Source organism: Urocampus carinirostris, chromosome 2, assembly GCF_059441175.1.
Source record: "Urocampus carinirostris isolate Australia breed hairy pipefish chromosome 2, RoL_Ucar_1.0, whole genome shotgun sequence".
Lineage (NCBI taxonomy): Eukaryota > Metazoa > Chordata > Actinopteri > Syngnathiformes > Syngnathidae > Urocampus > Urocampus carinirostris.
Window position 1 is genome coordinate 16,963,822 of NC_142350.1, and position 20,322 is coordinate 16,984,143.

General features: G+C 39.9%; 1 protein-coding gene across 1 annotated transcript in view; it reads left to right on the forward strand.

Annotated features, from left to right (window-relative positions):
* csmd2 (CUB and Sushi multiple domains 2) overlaps positions 1-20,322 on the forward strand; it is a 312,145-nt gene that overhangs the window by 70,541 nt on the left and 221,282 nt on the right. Inside the window, exon 4 of the mRNA XM_088329136.1 lies at positions 18,861-19,055. Coding sequence (XP_088185262.1) covers positions 18,861-19,055 — 195 coding nt within the window. The remainder of the gene's footprint in view (positions 1-18,860; positions 19,056-20,322) is intronic.

Consider the following 20,322-nt stretch of genomic DNA (forward strand, 5'->3'; position numbering starts at 1 on the left):
CTAAACTCACGGATATAAGAGGACCACGGCTGCACATTATTATGAAAACAACGACTTCGGTGAGCTACTCCGGCTATAAATATTATCCCTGTATCTTGTTTCAGACTGAACTCGATCTTTCTGTGATAAGCGGTGCAGATAATGGATGGAATGGAGTGTCTATTTTTAAATTAGACTCAATTCCAAGTGTTTATTGTCATATATACAGTAAAGTTGCGAGCGAAAAAGAAAATAGAAACTAAGGAATGGTTGGCATTTCTTGAATCCCAAGACTTTAACCGTCCGAATGACGGAACGATGCATTTGAGTGACATCGTACGGACACCGCATACGCACGTGTTCTCGACACGTATTTGCGTCTTTGCAAGCTTTCGGAATGTTAAGGGGGTAATAAGTTGGACTGAACTATCTGACTGTTTGGTCCACGTTCCCATTGTAGCGCCTTATAATCCGGTGCGTCTTATGTATGTCAAAAATAGGACTAAAAACTATTTTTTCGGGGTGCGCCCTATAACACGGTGCGCCTTATAGTGCGGAAAATAAGGTACTTATAAATCCGAGGATGCCATAACTAAGGAGCTGCTTTTATTTGGGAGCACAGTAATGACCAAGAAAAGTAATTGATTTCTAGGAATGCCTAAATCCATACATTGCTCTTACATGACCAGATTTACGTTTAAAAGCAATGAGAATTAAGCATCAATTCAGACATGGCAAGGCACGGAGAAACAATGTGAGGAAAATCACCGACGTATTCTCATTCACAAAAAAAATAGAAGTAGCTAAAAAAACAGAGACAGGTTATTGAGAGGTTCTGCAGAGGGCTGCCGGTTGCAAAATCTGAAGGAGTTCTTCAGTAAAGTGAGCTTCGAGTTCAAATGCTGAGCAAGTGGTTTGCTAAAGTCGTAGTAATTGACATATTGGAGCCTTGCCTTTATTTCTGTCTACCGGAGAGGTGCTCCCTACCACCTACTGTTCCTGAAATGACACTCTGAGAGCACCTACTGTTCCTGGTATCCTGACAAAGGAGAGTTCATATGACGGCGGGGGTGCGAGGTGCGGAATTCATGGCGTAAAACGTAATGAAAAGAAGGGGGAACGGTAGTGAAAATAATGGCATTGCCAACAGCTTATTAGAAGGTAGACCACAGGGTGAGTCTCAATGTAGTGGCAATGGGGACCTGAGAAGAGCAGCTTGGGAACCTGGCGGCGTCATATATATATATATATATATATATATATATATATATATATATATATATATATATATATATATATATATATATATATATATATATATATATATATATATATATATATATATATATATATATATATATATATATATATATGTGTGTGTGTGTATGTAACCGCGGTGTACCCGTCCCACCAAACATCCACATTCACGCTGGTCTGGATGATAAGGTTTTTATTATGGTTGCTGCAAATGAATGAGTCACAACACAACACGTGGTAAGCTTCTCTGCTGGCTTTGATCTCGTTGGCAGCTCGTTGTAGACTGCCTAAAACATATCAAAGAGCTTTCTTTTCAGTTTACATAAAATTCATTTTAGAATGTCAACCATCACAATACATGTTTAGATCCATTTTAACAAGATACTTCTAACAAGAGATCGTACAGTGTTTTTTTTTAATGTTTACAATGAATTAATGAATCAATGAACATATTTTTCTTTAGTCTGAATTTTAACCAACATCATCCTTTTTATGTATATGAGAAAATAGAAAAAATAACAATAACGAGTATAAAAACGGGTACAATTTACCTGCAAATGAATGAGTCACAACACCTGGTAAGCTTCTCTGCTGGCTTTGATCTCTTTGATCTCTATAGGGGGAATTAGCATTTTAGCACAACATGCAACGTCCGGCAAAACCAACATAAAAGACAACAGAAACAAAACGAAAATAAATCCAAACAGCTTGCCAACATCAATTACATTACTGTGCATGTTGACAGATTTGTCAGCTGTGGTTTTAACGTTTAAAATTAACTTTTTTGCGGAGCACCAAAAGATCGTGTCTTACCGTTGGCAGCTCGTTGTAGACTGCCAAAAATCCCCACCTTCCTGTCGCAAAGTCTAAAGCCAAACCAAACCCTACCACGTACCAGCAGGTGGCACTGTTGGACTCATCATTGCAGGACACTTATACAGTACGTTAGACCACTTTTTGACTGATAAAAAAAAAAAACAAAAAACACATTTGACGCTTTTTCAAATTCTTTTTTTTTTTTTTTTTTTTTACGCAAAACTAAGTTTGCTTGAATATACAATCCAAGATAGATTTTCCTTTCGAAAAAAAAATCCAATTTCTGTTTCAAACAAGCACACTTTTTAATTTATTTTTTATTTATTTATTCCGGAGATGGATTTTTTACCGTGCATATAAAATAAAGTGTGCAAGTGCATCTACCACTTTTTATGTGTTGAAATGTATAAAGCATTTATAAAGAATATAATATTTCAAAAAATCAGTTGGCTAAGTTCAGCATTTCGATTAAGTTTCATTTTATATGCGCATTTTCGTGGAAATAGTGTTAAATACTAGGCTATGTTTTCATTCTAAATGTGAACTGTAAGGATGGATTTACTTTAAATTTTGGTATCAATCTAATCCAAGTAAATACAGTGTGGCATTGATCAATATGTCATGATTATTAATTAATTCAATTAATTTATAATTATGACAAACACAGCACAAATATATTAGAAGGTAAAACGCAGTGACACATGAGTGATTCAGTTTAAAATGGGAAATCCTTGGATTCATCCATCCATTATCTGCACCGCTTATGCCTAGTAGGGTCGCAGGGGTGGTGGAGCCCATCCCAGCTATCTTTGGGTAATGGGCAGGGGACACCCTGAACTGGTTGCCAGCCAGTTCAGTCACACTTCGACAGACAACTATCTCGCTCATTCACACCTAGAGACAATTTGGACCGGCCAATTAACCTGACATGCATGTTTTTGGAGTGTTGGAGGAAACACGTGCAAGCACGGGGAGAACATGCAAACTCCGCACTGGAAGGTTTCATCTCACGACCTCAGAACCGTGCCGCTCACGTGCTAACCACTGCTCCGCCGTGCTCCCCTCCTTGAATTCAGTCGAATTGCAATTATGTGTATCGCATACCGGTCAAATAGTGAGGGTGTTGTTATATAGTCTCTACATTTTTTCCAATGGGTATTTTTGTTTTTCTAGTGGAAAAAACCCTTCAGTCTCGACACAGGGTTTGTGTTCATTAGGGTTTTTCCACTACTGTTGGTTTTTTTTGTCATCGCCAACCCTCTTGGTATAAAAGTTAATGTCAGCCATTTCAACTGCACATTTTGTGAAACCATATTAACGATGTTCTGTACTCACGCACTTTTAAAAGGATGCTAAACAAAAGGGTAGAAGAATAAAAAGTCATCCAGCTTACTCAAGGTATACTTTTTGTAAACATCTGAATTAACTTGTATCAATTCATAATGTGCGATTGTCATCCAAGACATGATGGGGTACGGTAAAAGATGTTTTGATACATATCAATGCTCATTTATATATTTTAAAAGTTTTCAAGAAAAACAGTCTCTTAAAAAATGGATTTTGCATTTGCAATTATTTTTCATTGCATAAGTATGTAATTATAAATCTCTCTTGGCTTCTTGTAAATGTCAGCTTCCAACCCTTCAAGCATTGTAGGCTTTTGATGTAATTAGAAACACCCCCCACCCACGTTTCCCCCCTAACGATTCACCCACCAGCAGCAAAAAAACGCTCTATTGTTTTGTGTACAACACGGTTGTTAGTCTGTTTATTTGGAGGGCTACAATACATGTTGTTCTCTGCAGATGGATTCAGATGGGTTAAGATGTATGGATTTAAAGTCATACCTTTAAAATGTATTAAAAATGGCACTGGTACCAACCCCTTTTCAATGTAATTTTAAAATAATTGCATTTCAACACCTTTTAAAAACCATGATGCATCTTCCGATCATCACTGTAAGGCTTTGTTGCAAATTTAGTCAGAAATAAACTATACTGTCTTGCTCCTTGGACTTTTTGTGCTATTTCCATCCCCCTCTTTTTAGAGTAATGTCCTTTTTTTTCTTTGGGATTAGACGCCTTTGCCTTTTTCTCCCACCTTCCCACTTTGTCTCTCTCAGCTCAATCCCTGGTGTGTATGGATTTAGTTGCTGTATTGTATTCAGATTAGATTGCCATTGTTTCCGATTTGAATTAGCCAATAACTTTTCCCTATTTTGAAGTTTTTACTTTTTCTATTGTAATTGTTTTCATTTCGCTATGTCTGTTTTTGAAGCCATCTTTTTGCCATGTCCGTGTTTAACTGCTGTTTTGAAATTAATTTATTTTCAATCTTACTGGATTATATATATATATATATATAATCCAGTAAGATTGAAAATAAATGAATAGATATTGTATTATTGTATGTTCTCCCCGTGCTTGCGTGGGTTTCCTCCGAGCACTCCGGTTTCCTCCCACATTCCAAAAACATGCATTTCAGGTGAATTGGCCGGTCCAAATTGACCCTAGGTGTGAATGAGCGAGTGAGTTGTCTGTCCCCGTGTGCCCTGCGATTGGCTGGCAACCAGTTCAGCCTGGAGATGGCTGGGATGGGCTCCAGCACCCCGCGACCCTAATGAGGATAAGCGGTACGGCTAATGAGATGAGATGAGATGACATATATATGCATAGTGCACATCATCAGCTGAAGTTTAAGAAAGACTGCTTTAAGGACCAGTAGCTTCCTCATTTCGAGCGATGGAAATGCGTCAGCCGAATTGAGAGACGGCTACGTAGGCGACTTTGGTAAACCCCTGTTTATAATTAAGCAGCTGCGCGGTAAATCCAATTAAAATTTCTCCGGCATTATCTTGTGTGATTAAATACCCAGATGGTTATGAACAGGAACGGGTGCACGTTTGCACCCGGCCCATAATTGATATCAACCCTGAGCGAGCTCCTGCTCGGTTGCCACCTTGAGTCATCCGTCCTCATATTCGCTCGACGCTAATGCGTAGCCGTTCATCAGTAAAGAGTTATCGATCAATCATCGCCTTGTTCTCTGCTGCTACCTTTCATATCTTGTTGATTTTGAGTACTGTTTTTTCCGGACTACAAGGTGTATCTAAAAATACCAATTTAACATATATTTGAAAGTGTACGTCATTGCCCAGTTCCCTTTATATACCGCAGAATACAGATGGATTGGAAATACATGCAATACGTATTGGATTTTGTGCAATATTACACATTACACATTTTGCGGTGCACTACTGTATTTGTGCGATTATTGATCGATTGGACATGGAATGCTGCGGGAATCAAACCCCGGTCGTGGTGGTGAGAGCACCAAAGCCTATTCACTAGACAACTGGTTGTAAACTGATTTCAAGACCTATCATTATACCCTAACATACCCAAATGAAGAAGAAAAAAAATCTCAAATGAAATCATTGTGCAATTTAGGGCAGAGCTAATAGAGTATATTCATTTTTTTATTTTATTTTTTTTCCCCAAAAACAAAATGAACATAAAAACCCAACTAAATTCAAGTATATACTTGCAAATATGCTTACGAGGCAATAAACCACCCCCTTAAACTACTTTAAATAGCCACCTACTGTCAGGAGGACCAGAACAGAGCAGGAGACCCCAGGGCGTTCGTTACAAGTCTTTTATTTGGGGAAGCGTATAGGGTTAGCGGGAGACGCGATGACCGTCAAACGTCAGCAGCAACGCATGAAGACAACTTCGGAACACGTAGCCATTCGTAGCGTGGGACGGAAGCAGGTCGAGTTTACCGGGACTGGAGAGAAGATCGTAGCGTGGGACGGAAGCAGGTCGAGATCGGAGGCAGGCAGGCAGAATCAGGTAAACAAGAAGGCACAGGTAATCGGGAGAGTCATATGGGGTACAGAAGTAATCCTCCGACGAAGAGGTCTCCGCGTAGCGTGCTTAAAAAGGGAACATAACCCAATCAGGAAGCGCATTCCAGCGCGCCAGATGATTACCCCAGGTGGCTCCACTTGGGTAATCATGACAGAACCCCCCCCCTCAAGGGACGGCTCCAGAAGTCCCCCAGGAAAAAAAAAATAAACCCAAGAAACGTCACAGGGAAACACAGGTAAATCAGGAGAGTCAACTCAGGACAGGCAGAATCAGACAGGACAGGCAGAATCAGAACCAGCAAAAACAGGACAGGCAGAATCAGAACCGGCAAGACAGGAGAGTCGACTCAGAACCGGCAAACAGGACAGGCAGAATCAGAACCGGCAAGACAGGAGAGTCGACTCAGAACCGGCAAACAGGACAGGCAGAATCAGAACCGGCAAGACAGAAGAGTCGACTCAGAACCGGCAAACAGGACAGGCGGAATCAGAACCGGCAAGACAGGAGAGTCGACTCAGAACCGGCAAACAGGACAGGCAGAATCAGGAGAGTCAGAATCAGGACTGGCAGGCAGCGGAGTCGGTCTGGCAGGCAGCGGAGTCGGAGTGGCAGACCGGAGAGTCGAAGTCGGACTGGCAGGCAGCGGAGTCGGAGTCGGACTGGCAGGCCGCGGAGAGTCGAACAGGCAGGCCGTGGAGAGTCGAACAGGCCGGCCGGAGAGTCGAACAGGCAGGCATGGGAGTCATTGCGCAGTCATAAGGCCGAAGGTGCCTTAGCCAATTTCGCCACGTCGGAAATGACTTGCCAAACTGCACATTCTAAAGGGGAATTGGGCTGCTGGTTCTGGCTTTCATAGTCGTCAGGGGGCAGATGTACGAACGCGGGGTCCATTCTGGTCGGAGGATTCTGTCAGGAGGACCAGAACAGAGCAGGAGACCCCAGAGCGTTCGTTACAAGTCTTTTATTTGGGGAAGCGTACAGGGTTAGCGGGAGACGCGATGACCGTCGAACGTCAGCAGCAACGCCATGAAGTCAACTTCGGAACACGTAGCCATTCGTAGCGTGGGACGGAAGCAGGTCAAGTTTACCGGGACTGGAGAGAAGATCGTAGCGTGGGACGGAAGCAGGTCGAGATCGGAGGCAGGCAGGCAGAATCAGGTAAACAAGAAGGCACAGGTAATCGGGAGAGTCATACGGGGTACAGAAGTAATCCTCCGACGAAGAGGTCTCCGCGTAGCGTGCTTAAAAAGGGAACATAACCCAATCAGGAAGCGCATTCCAGCGCGCCAGATGATAACCCCAGGTGGCTCCACTTGGGTAATCATGACACCTACAAAAATATATTTATGATAATAATAATCACCATCTACTGTTAAGGAGTTTAATTGACCCTCTGTTTTTTTTTTTTTTTACTTCTTAGCTTTATTTTGCGAAGACAAAGGCTCGAAACCAATTGAAAACTGGTTCGTGACCCAATGTTGGGTCCCTAACCACCAGTTAAGAAGCACTTCACTGGACTAACAGTGGTGAAGACCGCATACGAAATTACATTAGATTTTATCTCAGGATCACACTTTTTTTACAAAATATGCCAGAAATGAATTGCAGAGATTGGAGAAAACAGATAGTTGTCCTGAAAGACACATATAAAACTCGATTCAAATGGACCGGGAAAATTATCCGGATTCTCCGAGTTTCCAGACAAGCCGATGTTCGGTGTTCTCAGACCCCCTGTCCTCTTAATGATGTTTGGTAGAAAATACATGAATAGCTCATCTGGTTTGGATTAAACATGAATCCACACGTTTATTTTTACACAGATTAAATGAGAATTGTAGCGTGTAAGAACAGGAGTCTGAGGCGGCGTAATAAATGTCTAACTTAACGGGGGCTTTATTGACACAGCTCTTCAGAACAGGGCACAACAACAATCCCACATTGCTATCTCTCAAACAGGAAGAAAGGGCAGTGCAACTTCATAAACTGTCCCACTGGAACAGTGTTCTCTGGGTGTAAACCCATGCATCCCATCCATCCATCCATTATCTGCACCGCTTATCCTCAGTAGGGTTGCGGGGGTGCTGGAGCCCGTCTAAGCTATCTTCAGGCAGTGGGCAGGGGACACCCTGAACTGGTTGCCAGCCAGTCGCAGGGCACACAGAGACATAGACATACAACCACTCGCTCATTCACACCTATGGACAATTTGGACCGGCCAATTAACAATGTGGGAGGAAACCGGAGTGCCCAGAGGAAACCCACGCAAGCACGGGGATAACATGCAAACTCCACACAGGGAGTTCGATCTCATGACCAAAGAACTGTGCCGCAGACACGCGCTAACCACTGCTCCACCGTGCTGCCCTGGGTGTAAACCCAATACAGAATATTAATGAAACATACATACTGCAGTTTTCAGAATATCAGACAATGGTTGGAGTTCCATGTGAAAATAAGCAACAATATCTTTTTACTTTGGCCCAGTGTTATCGTTAGAGTAATATATGATCTTTAATTTGTGCTGTAATCATTGGTCCTCTCAACTCCTCTTCTTTACTGACGCCGTGATAAGACACTCAGCGTATCCCCCTTTAGTGTCGGTTTGCAACTGAATCTGAGCTCAATGAGATAGAGCCTGTCAGTGATAACCGGGAAGAAGTCCCGCGAAGACAAATACATAGATACATTTGTTTGTCTATGAACAAAAAGGATGACATACACTTTTCGTGAAAGTTGCATCATCCAGCCTCTTCCGGGAAGAACTTGGAATACGACTTTGGAATAGAATGGCAAAATGCATAGAAATGGATCAAAATGATTAGAATTCTGATCCGGAATAGCCTAAAATCCGAATTATAAAGCTCCGGAATTTGCATAGAATTCTCCTAAGCAATACACCAGAAATCATCCAGACCAAACTTTGTATGCGGTTTTCACAAAGATCTGGATAAGACGAATCGGGATTGAGTTTGACTGTATATGCTAAGTCCATTTCATTATCAGATACATTAAATGATGGTTTCCCTCATTATGTTTTTTTTTTGGGGGGGGGGATTATTTATGTATTAATGACTTTATCTTTTACCCTTTCTCTGTTTCTGTAAAAATAGTGTGATATTGTGACAAATATAATCAATTTTCATTTGTCATCTGCATCACTAATGATCTAGTGGTTAAGTTCCAATGCTCTCACCACCATGATCGACGTTGACTCCTGTTGCATATAATTTTTTTGCGATTTTGGTCAGCGACATATTAGACTCATTGATCATTCCATCAATATATGCCGTAACTGTATGCAATGCAAAATGTGCAAGAGATACACACAAATAAGTAAGGTAGCTCTTTCTGTAATTTTACTTTCATGCACATTATATGAAAAATATATGACAAGAAAAATATTTTTCGGGGTGTGCATTTTATAGTGCTGACAATGAGGTACGTGCTAATCACCCACCTAACTATTAAAGGCCGATACCACGGTGAAGGGAATTTTCTTGGGTTTTATTTCTCTGACTAGTTTCGGCATCATTTCTTGTGAATAAAAGTGTCATGTTTTTCTAAACAGATCTAAGGGAGCCAAAGTACATAAAGTTTTAGTGGTGTAATCAAGTGGACACACATTGACGACTCTCCAAGGCTGTATAGTGGACATTTTGGAGAACACCCACAGGATTTGAGAACGTGAAAAAAATAAAATAAATAATGTCGACAAATGACCTATTTTTATGGCATGATTTTTGGTGTGAGGGTTAGGATTGAAATCGTTATATGCTGTGCGCTAGGAAAAGGGAGAACAGATAAATGTTACCTGGTATAACTGCAGCAGTAATGAACAAAAATGTGAAAGAGTATACTCTTTTTTTGAATTTTGATTTACTTTATAATTCTTTAAATATATATTTAACGTGTTGAACTTGGACTGAAACAAGTATTTCATCATCTTAACTATGAATTTCAAATGATGTATAAAAAAAAACAGCATAACCTTTATTTTTGCGGAGTAATTATATGTTAATTTGTTCTTTTTTAAAATAAATTGTTAATTTTGTTTTTGAAAGAATAAATATCAATATATCAGAAATGAAAATATACTTATTCTGTCTCTTTCATATATATTGACAGGAAAAAAAAAGTTATACCTATGCTATATAAATAAGATGGCGGCGCCCTGATGGCTGCGGCCGCATCGACTTGCAACGGTTTTTTTACGCGTCGGCCATAAGATCCAGTCTTCGACTCAGTTTTGATGGCGCACAAAGTCGGCTCGAACTGCAGATTAAGTTACGATCGCAGTTTTTTTTGCTGGATATGCGATCATCCAGACATCAAGCGCTTGATGTGTATTAGCCACGGACTGCTATGTCGACAAGACCCAGCAGCCTACAAGGCAGCGAAGCAGAGTGGCAAGACGGCGGCGCTACCGCCGAACGAGGACATCAAGCGCTCGGTGCTACGACCACTCGACATCAAGCGCTCGGTGCTACGACCACTCGGGAGTGTTTATTAGCCACGGACTGCTATGTCAACAAGACCTACAAGACCAGCGGCCTACAAAGCAGCGAAGCAGAGTGGCAAGACAGCGGCGCGACGAAGAAGCGGGCCGGGCTAACAGCTAGGCTAAAGGCTAACCCCTCGACGAAGCGGGCCGGGCTAACAGCTAGGCTAAAGGCTAACCCCTCTAACATTCGCTCTCTGGACAATAAACTGGACCATTTAACAACTGGAAGAGGCATCGAACCGCGAGATGACGAACTGCTGCGCTAAAATTCTGACGAAGACATGGTTAATCTTATCTATCCCGGCTGACGTTCAAAGAAACTGTGCGGGTCAGATGTATCGACATTTCGTTCTGTATACACGTGTACACGAATGACAATAAAGTAAATCTGAATCTGAATCTGAATCTGAATCTAAATACATTTCTAGATTTTTCAAAATATTCAGTCAGCAAAAGTCCTTTTAGCTCATTTTTCTAATGATTCCTAGTCAAAACGATCAGAATGTAATTCCTTGCTTAGCCAAATGTGATATTGGTGGGGTATTGTTTTCAATTTCTCAAATAGTACAAAAACTCAAAGATATGTGGGAAAAAGTAGGAAAGATTTTCTGACTTTTCGACGCTGACCTGTTTATGTTGTGTGGAATCCCTCAGGGTTCAGTTATCGGTCAACTTTTGTTTAGCAGATTCGTCAGTGTACAAAAGTTTCGGTTTAATTCATGTATAATAACAGATTGCGTGAATAAATCTATCAATCAAATATGAGCAGCTAATCTTAATGTTTAAATACAGATATAATATTCATAAATATTTAATAGAAATATGTAACAATTAATGGAAATGCACATCTGGAGTAGGCCGTTCTCTATTCCCCTCAATTTGAATCTGAATGCAGGACGGCACTCCACATAAACAACATTTCAGCGAAAGGGTTCTAACCGATCCAATATCCAATACCAATTGAGCGCTGTGACGCTCGCTAAGCCTCAATAATTTGCCGTTACATCTCCCCTAAAACAAATGCCGGCACACATCAGCAATATTTAAAATGGGGGATTTACGCGGCAGAGCTAAAACGGGTGAGGGAGGAGTTGAGCTGGGGTGGTGGAGGTGTTGGTGTTTCTGTTTTTGTGGACTGGGTTGTAGCGACAGCATTGATCAGCGGTTCTGTTGTGCCTTTTGGAGCTCATGTCGATGCTTTTAACGTAATTGAGGAGATATTTAAGACATTTTTTATTGACATTCCAGTGTTTACTAATGGGAGCAAAGACAGGGGATTTCCTTTAGCAACTGGAATGCACACTTTTTTTATAGACAGTGCAAATTAAATATAAAGGAAAAAAAAACATCAAAATTAGGATATTTTTTTATTGTATTTGTTTTTATTTTTTAATTTTCTTCGGTGCATTTCTGGTCTGGCACTTCCTCTTCACATATTCATCTCTGGTGTGCCTCGACTGTTTCCAAGGCAACCAGGGAGAGAAGTCTTGCTAATGGTTGGGGCAGTGCTCGACAAAATGTAAAGAAAATAAAACAGAAAACATGGAAATGTCATCCCAAACTGGTTCATTATGTTAGTCATCATTTTGGTTTGATTGAGGAGAGTAAATCTTGGATCTCGGACATGTTTTTATTTTTTTATCACGAAATCAACTTATATTGTTGAACACCTTACAAATTAAATGACATCCATGTTTTTTTTGTTTTGTTTTTTTTTTGTTTGTTTTTGTAATACTTCAGTCCAAGCAACACAGATGTTGCGATGATTGCGGCTTTCGTGAAGGCTTCTCTTGCTTCGCTATCAGCTGGAACATATTGGATTGGACCTTATTTCCTTGTACAAACATCCCATCTGCATAATCTTTACATCTTACCTCGACTCCCCAGACTCAGCAACCCACGCATTTATTGAAGTTGTTGTGATATGTGCATGTGAAACATGTGTACTCTAAAAACGTTGGTGAAAAAAAAAAAAGAAATTTACAGGGAGGGATGGATACACAGATGAATGTATGGATGGATAAATGTAATAAAGGATGGATAGCTGGCAGGATAGATGGAAGGATGGATGGATGGATTAAGGAACAGATGGATGGATTGAGAGAGGAAGGGAGCGAGGGAGGTTTACACAGATGAATGTATGGAAGGAAATGTGTAATAAAGGATGGATAGATGGCAGGATGGATAGATGGATTTAAATATAGATGGATGGAATGATGAATGGGTTGAATAATTTTAATGGGTGGTTGAATACACTGCTGAAAGAATGGTTGGATGAGAGATGCATGGAATTACGGATGAATGGATTTATGGATGGAAGGATGGATGGATGGATTTGTGAATGGAAGGAGGCATAGGGGGATTCTCGTTTTAAATGAATAGGTGGGTGTGTGGGTGGATAGATGGACAGACAGATGGAGGGATAAATTATTTTTTGTTCGGATGGATATACATCTGGATATATGGCTAGAGTGAGAGATGTATTTTCATTTGCAGCGATAGATGGGTACACAAATAGATAGATGGACAAACAGATGGATCAAATTTGATCATATCCAAATCGAACCTAAAAATACAAAAAAAGTTAAATCTGTTTGTTTCTGTCACGACAAACACTTTTGTTTCCCCCATTAAAAGTGCGTTAAAAATTCATTAAAGTGAAACCTTTAGAGTCCAAATCAGTCAAACTAGATGGCCGTCAAGCCGTGAGATCGAGTGGAAAAACAGGATTGACACACAAGCCCTTCAGGAGCACCCGGGGAAAAGCACCATCAGTCATGTGAAGTCCAGAGGTCATCCGGCGAGGCCCGTTTCATGCTGTCCAAGTCACCAGAAATAAGAGGAAAATGGCCAGCAAAGGGGATAAAGTAGTGCATGGGGCGTGATGGATGGGCATGTTCCTTGGTGTGCACGTGGATGGGGTGCACACCGTATTGGTGTGTGTGTGTGTGTGTCTGAGTAGGGGTTTGTGGGTACTTGATCACCTTCGTGTGGCCGTTCTGTCCTCTGTGGGCAGAGGGGCCTTGATGGACGAGGGACATCCTTTGCCGTCTCAGCAAGAGGAAACACGTAAAGTGTCTTGAATAGTCGCCTCCCCCCGCAGACTTTCCACCACCGCCACACCCTCCAGGGACGAGCCATGTCTATGTCTCATGTCTCAGTGAATTATAGAGCTGACATGACATCCGACCCTCCACAGGGGTTCTTGTCGGGTTCATTTCAAGAGGCTTGGTGCTTGAGCAGACCTGGGCACTCTAAGCCACGAGGGCAGCATGTCTTGCATGATGTTAAAGGTTTCCCTGCTCCGATACAGGTGACTCTAAACCAGATGAATTAACACGCTCATGCCAGTTGTCTGGCGAGCTGATAATTTGCATCGCCTGAAACCTTCCAAATCACACAGGCGTGCGGCCCTCGAGGACCAGATTGTCCAGGTCTGTGCTAGAGTCAAAACACAGTATTCAGTAAAATCACACCTGTTTTAAGAACTTTCATGGTCAAGTTCCCAATGCATCCAGTACCATAAAAAGAAGAAACCTGGTATGAATAATGTCTTTTGCAGATCCACAAATAGATCTGTGATTTTTATTTTTCTGGATGCATATATCAAACTATATGGTTTTTAGATCCTGATTAAAATGTATATGTTGCTCAGAACAACACGTATATTAATTTTTTAGAGTTATTACGTTTTTCCGATTACAAGTTACTACTGGTAAACGCGACCTTAGGTTTTTGCATGGCCAATAATTGATGCATAATCCTTGCACCATACACATTTCATAGTGACCTTGTTCAAGTGTCAACTGCACCTGTCCTTTTGGGTGCGACCTGTAGGGGGCAAAGACGATTCATAGGTCACTGCCATACAAACTAACGTGAGCTGCCGTTAATAATGATGGAAGAAGAAATGCAATGGAAAAGCGTAGCCACCAGAGAGCAAAATCATCTTCATTTTTATGCAGACTTGTATTGAAACATGGCAACAATTTCAACCATTTACAATACTTTACCGGCAATGCAAGCCCTTTTCAATGATTGAAAACGTAACTTTAAAATTCAAGCATTTTCAACGATTTTAAGCATCATTAAAAATGAAGCAATCCACCCCTTGGAACATTTGAATAGGAATTGTTTTAAGATGGTGCAAATAAATGACACATTATGTCTTTATTGATTGTTATATCCATTTATCTATGTCTTTATTTGTTTTTGGCGAATTATCAAAACAAATTATTCAAATTAAATGCATTAAAAAAATGTGCCCGCTTTTTCGGGGTATTTTTCTCAATAGAACCACATTCCCACAAGGCAACATACAACTTGAACGATTTGTTTTTTAGATAAATGACAAAAGAGGTTGTTCTCGATATTTTTTGCAAATACAAATAACTGAAATTTGGTTTATTCTTTATTAGGTTATATCCAACTGACATTATTTTTAAATGCATGACCTTAATGTTGTTGTTTTTGCCATGATTTTAGGCGTACATTTTCGAAAGAGGGGACATTTTTATGTCAGGAGTTTTTCTATAGTTTTGTGAGCAATATAAAAAAATAATTATTGGGGGCTTTAAACCCCTAACGTCTGTTGTATTTGGTTGTTAAAATAGTTTGTTATTTTTTTGGGGGGGTGTTAGTCAATAAAATTGCTGTAGTGGTTTTAAACACAATGTCCCAGTTTTTAAGGACTGTTTTGTCCTTTTGTCTGGTATGCCTCCTACCACCAGACGTTCCAAACCAAGGTTTGAATTGGGCACAGGTGTGTCTAATCACCAAACACCTCTGCCAAATTATCCTAAACCCTTTGTAATGACATTTTGAAACTCACATCCTGTCGGGTCATTTTCTTCTTTGGACATTTTGTTAGTAGTTTAGTGTTAGTGCCCATTCGTTAGTTTGTTAATTGGTCCTTGCATTTTCCATCTTGGTCTTTGTTTCTTGTTCGTGAGGTTTGGTTCTGCTTAGACAGTTTGTTTTGTAAATCCTTGTTTGTTTGTCATTTTGTACCTCATTTTGTTATTAATTAGATCCATCTTTTTGAGCATCCCAGCCTCAGTTCCTGTAATAATGGTTTTAATACTACTAAACACCATGAATCTTTCACTGTTTGCCACGCCACTTTATAGCACAATACAAAACATGTATTTTTTTATATATGAAAACTACTGAAACAAAAAAAGTATACCTTTTTTTCTCTCAACAATGTTGAATGTCCCTGGATTATTGTTATTATAAATCTTATTGCTATCCTTTAGACATTTGCAATAACCACAGCTTTCATGTCCGTGTAACATTAAGAGGCACTTTGACTTAAAAATGGTGTTCTTACATGTTACTACGAAAAATATCCAATTATTTCTGAAAACAGGTTTGTATTGTATATATATATATATATATATATATATATATATATATATATATATATATATATATATATATATATATATATATATATATATATATATATATATATATATATATATATATATATATATATATGTGTGTGTGTGTGTGTGTGTGTGTGTGTTTTCTTCTCAATTTAACCCCCAACGAACACACACAGTTTTCTGCAAAGAATGAATCATTACTTTTACATTATTTTTGTTCCAGCGTTTTAGAAAATGCACTCACATTATAAACTTGTGTAGTCAAGGTTGATTAGTGCCTATAGAGGTTGGCTTTTTATGCAAATTAGCTATGATTAAGGATGATTTTTTTCTTTGCGGTTTGTTCCACTCGCTTATAATTCAAGAGGTTTCTTGTTTCATGCCTATCGTTAAACCTGTACGATATGTCGCACTCTGAACCTTCGTGTTAAAGTAGTTCTAATGCAAACCATGCGGCGCACTTGTGTAAATGCTAATCTTGTGATGATGGCAGGGAGGATATGATAATACGACCTTGTTTGGACAAAGCAAAATCGGCATCTGGAAATATTAAAAAGGGCAATTTAGAGTAAGAAATGCATTTAGAGACAATGCACTAGGGTATGTATTGTTGCTAAATGGTCGTGTAATAAAAGCCTATTGGGGCAAGACAACCATGTTTTTACTGAGACTAAAAAGGGATTGAGTGTAGGAATGTATTTTTCGGAAAGCTATTGAGTCAGCAAAAACAACAATTCCGGGTGAGCGTTTTTGGCAGTTTTTTCATCTGGGTAACCTACATTATACATCCATTATCCGTACCCCTTATCGTCACTAGGGTCGCAGGGGTGCTCGAGCCCATCCCAGCTATCTTCGGGCAGTGGTCAGGGGACACCCTGAACTGGTTGCCAGCCAGTCACAGGGCACACAGAGACAGACAACTCATTCGGTCATTCAGAACCTAGAGACAATTTGAACTGACCAATTAACCTGACATGCATATTTATTGGAATGTAGTAAAAAACAGAGAGCCCTGAGGAAACCCCCGCAAGCACGGGGAGAACATGCAAACTCTGCACAGGAAGACTGGTAGCTAGATTTGATCCCATGACCTCAGAACTATGCCGTGGATGCGCTAACCACTCATCCGCAGTGGTATTTTTACCCGCATTACTGCCTTAAAATATGGTGTTTATATTAAATGTATTTGGAAGAGTGAATTGTCTTTCTGGTAAAAAAAAATAATTATGAGTTAGCAAAACCAAAAGGGGTAAGTCGACTCATTGTGCAATCTTTCAGATCTAGGATAACCTACCAGATTGACTGTGAAAGATGGTTGTTTTATTTATATATATATATATATATATATATATATATATATATATATATATATATATATATATATATAGACCAACTTCACTCTGCTTGCAGGTGATAATAAGGAAGAATATCAAAAATGCATTAAAGCAGCCGAGTGTTTGGTGCTAGAGAGAGGCCAAGAAATCACATAGCCACATGAAATACATTCTGTCCTCTACCGAGTCCCTGCAGAGGCGATGAGTTGCTTCCAAAAACCGGCAAATGCTCAAGCTAGCTCTCTCACGTTGCGCAGAACTGTGTTGGATTTACAGCCGAAAAGTCGCAATACACGCTTATATGCACAGCGATTTATCTACACACTCCAAAGACCTATTGTTCAGGATTTGTCCTGCCAAGGGGCCTCATTCTCACTGAAATAGTGGGTTTACTGCAGTCACATCTATGTTGCTGGTATTTTCCTGCAGAATGGAGCTTAGAAACATGCATTCCTTTTTGTGTATTGTTTTTCACTAGAATATAACTCTTGCCAAAAGACGTCCACGTAAAGAATAGAATAGAGAAGAATATTATTTACTGCCATTGTAACATGAAAAAACAAAATTAAACAAGTGCCTTCCTAATGCTGCAAGAAAATGTACAAGACAGAATATCAACCAAGTGAATAAAATAACATGAATGGCAAAGAAGAGAAGTTTTAAATTAATAAATTGCAGTACTCTACGGTAAATGTAACCACCTAAATTCACATAATTTAGAATTCAATGTCAATCGTGTGATTTAAAGCGTAAGTGTGGATCATTTGGCCGCTAGATGTCGCTTTATGGTGTAATTCAACTGAAAATTTGTGCTAAAAAGCACAAGGAATAATTTAAACAGTGGAGACTCAAAGTGACATAACTTATTTTTTATTTAGTATTGTAATTTTTTTCTCAGCCTTTTTGACATTTTTTAGAACCTGCAGAAGCAAGATGGCTGACTCTTTTGTCGGCTTCCTTTCGTTCAGAATCATAATATGTATAGTAAATTATAGGCCTATGCGTGTATTTAAATGCACATTCACAGCTCACCGGTAGGGGACTGACATCATTGTCAGCCGTCTTGCTGCTACACGTACTACCGAAAAAACAAAATATTTGATTTTCTTATTTTGGTCTTGCCTTTCTCTTTCTTGGCTTTATTTTTTATTATTTTCCTTCTTCATCTTCTTTTTCTTTTTCCCCATTCTTGACTACTATTTTCCTTTTCTCATTTTCTTCTTCCTATTTTAATATTTCCAACTTTATGTTTCTCATTTCTACTTTTCTTTTTTTCCTTTTTTTTTCCTTTTTCTTTATAGTTTTAATTTGTTTTTCTTTTTATTTTCCGTTCTTTTGGTTCTTTTCTTTTTCTCTTTTTTTTTCTTCATGAATGCCGAGGCAAAAAGAAAATGCTGCAGTTTGGTCCCTTTCATTCTCCATAGTATATACCTTTTGCTTCGTCGTACTTCTTTTTAGATGCACTATACAATCCATCAACATCAAGTGGTTAAACTTTACACACTTTTCCTCTAAAATTGCTAAATACCTTCCTTCAATACATTTGAAAAGCTGTTTTCTATTTTTGTTATTATTTAGTTTTTTTGGGTCGTGGTTTGTACTTGGGAAGGTTTCGTGGGTCCTTATGTCAGACTAGTTGAGATCCACTGCTCAGTCCCAATGTTTTTCAGTGCACAAGACTTAACCAAAACCACTTTTGTGTCTGTTCCAGCCTTACCAAGCTACACTTGCGGAAATCCTGGGCTGCTTCTTAACGGTCACCAGCAAGGCGCTACCTTCAACATCGGAGACAAGATCCGCTACAGCTGCAACCCGGGTTACGTGCTCGAGGGTCACACGACATTGTCTTGCCTAGCCACTTCGGCGGGTACTGCCGCATGGGATTTTCCCTTGCCCTACTGCCGAGGTATGTAACATGTCTGGAACATGGTGTTTTAGTCGATTTGTAGGAAAGAAAATCATCCAAAACAGTTGGTGGATTTAGGACTCTGTGGTCTGACGAGACCTCGACTTTATATAAAGGTTTGTGATATAAAGAGATCCCTTGATTTTTTTCCTCTGCTCTTGACTCTGCCTAAATATATAGATTCGAAGTCAGGGAGGAGGTGGCCCATGAAGCCCCATTCACTCATGACCATCCGCGCTAGTTGTTTGATTCCCTGTGCCGTGAACCTGCCTTACCACACAGTCATGTTGAGGCAGATGCTGCACTCAATTGTTGCTCTGCAAAACTTAGGAAGTATTTGAGGGGAGAGACTGTTTAACGTTTCCTGAGGAATACGAGTATTTGCTGAGCCTTTTTTTACCAGGTAGAAACTCTAGGTAGACCAGGAGAGGTCTGATGTTATATGAAGGCCCAGGAACTTGATGTCATTCCCCCGCTTCACCACTTCTCTGTTGAGGAAAAGAGGGGTGTGGTGAGTCTCTTTGATATCCAGAAGTCTACCATGACTTCCTTGGGTCTTCTTAGTGGTCAGCACTAGGTTGTTTGCCGAACACCACCGTGAGAGCAGTTGGATCTCCTCTCTATATTAATTCTCATTGTTGCCTGAAATGAGCTCCACCACTGTAGTGTCGTCCATAACTGTTACGACTGTATTGGCGGAATGGATGGCAGCACAATCTTGAGTGAATAGGGTGAATAGGGATGGGCTAAGCACACACTCTTGTGGTGAGCCCGTGTTAAGGACCAGGGGGCATGATATCTTACCAATTTTCACCACCTGAGGTCTGTTGGTGAGAAAGTCCTTGATCCAGTGGCATAATGTCGCAGGCAGACCCAGCTTGTTTAGGATGATGTTCAAAATCAAGCTGCAATGTAGGGTTTGAAAATACTTTTGTGGCCAAATTTAACTAAACACTAACACTAAAGAACTTTCAAAGCCAATTTGCCAATTTCTACAGTGCTATTGAAAAAAAATAATCCAGTGTGAATTATGTATTTTGCAAAATTACCAATATATCTGCGGTTTTACAAAAATAAAAAGGAAAACAGTTAAAACAGCTCTAATGAGTTCAAGGTTAAGACCTCTATTGTATCACTAAAAAGTGCACCGCTTAACTTCCACGTGCTAATCACGGAGATTACAATCTACCCGTAGATCGATGAGGTAGTACTGGTAGATTAGAGGAAAGTATGGCGTGCATTGTATTTGTTGTGCCATGCTGCAATC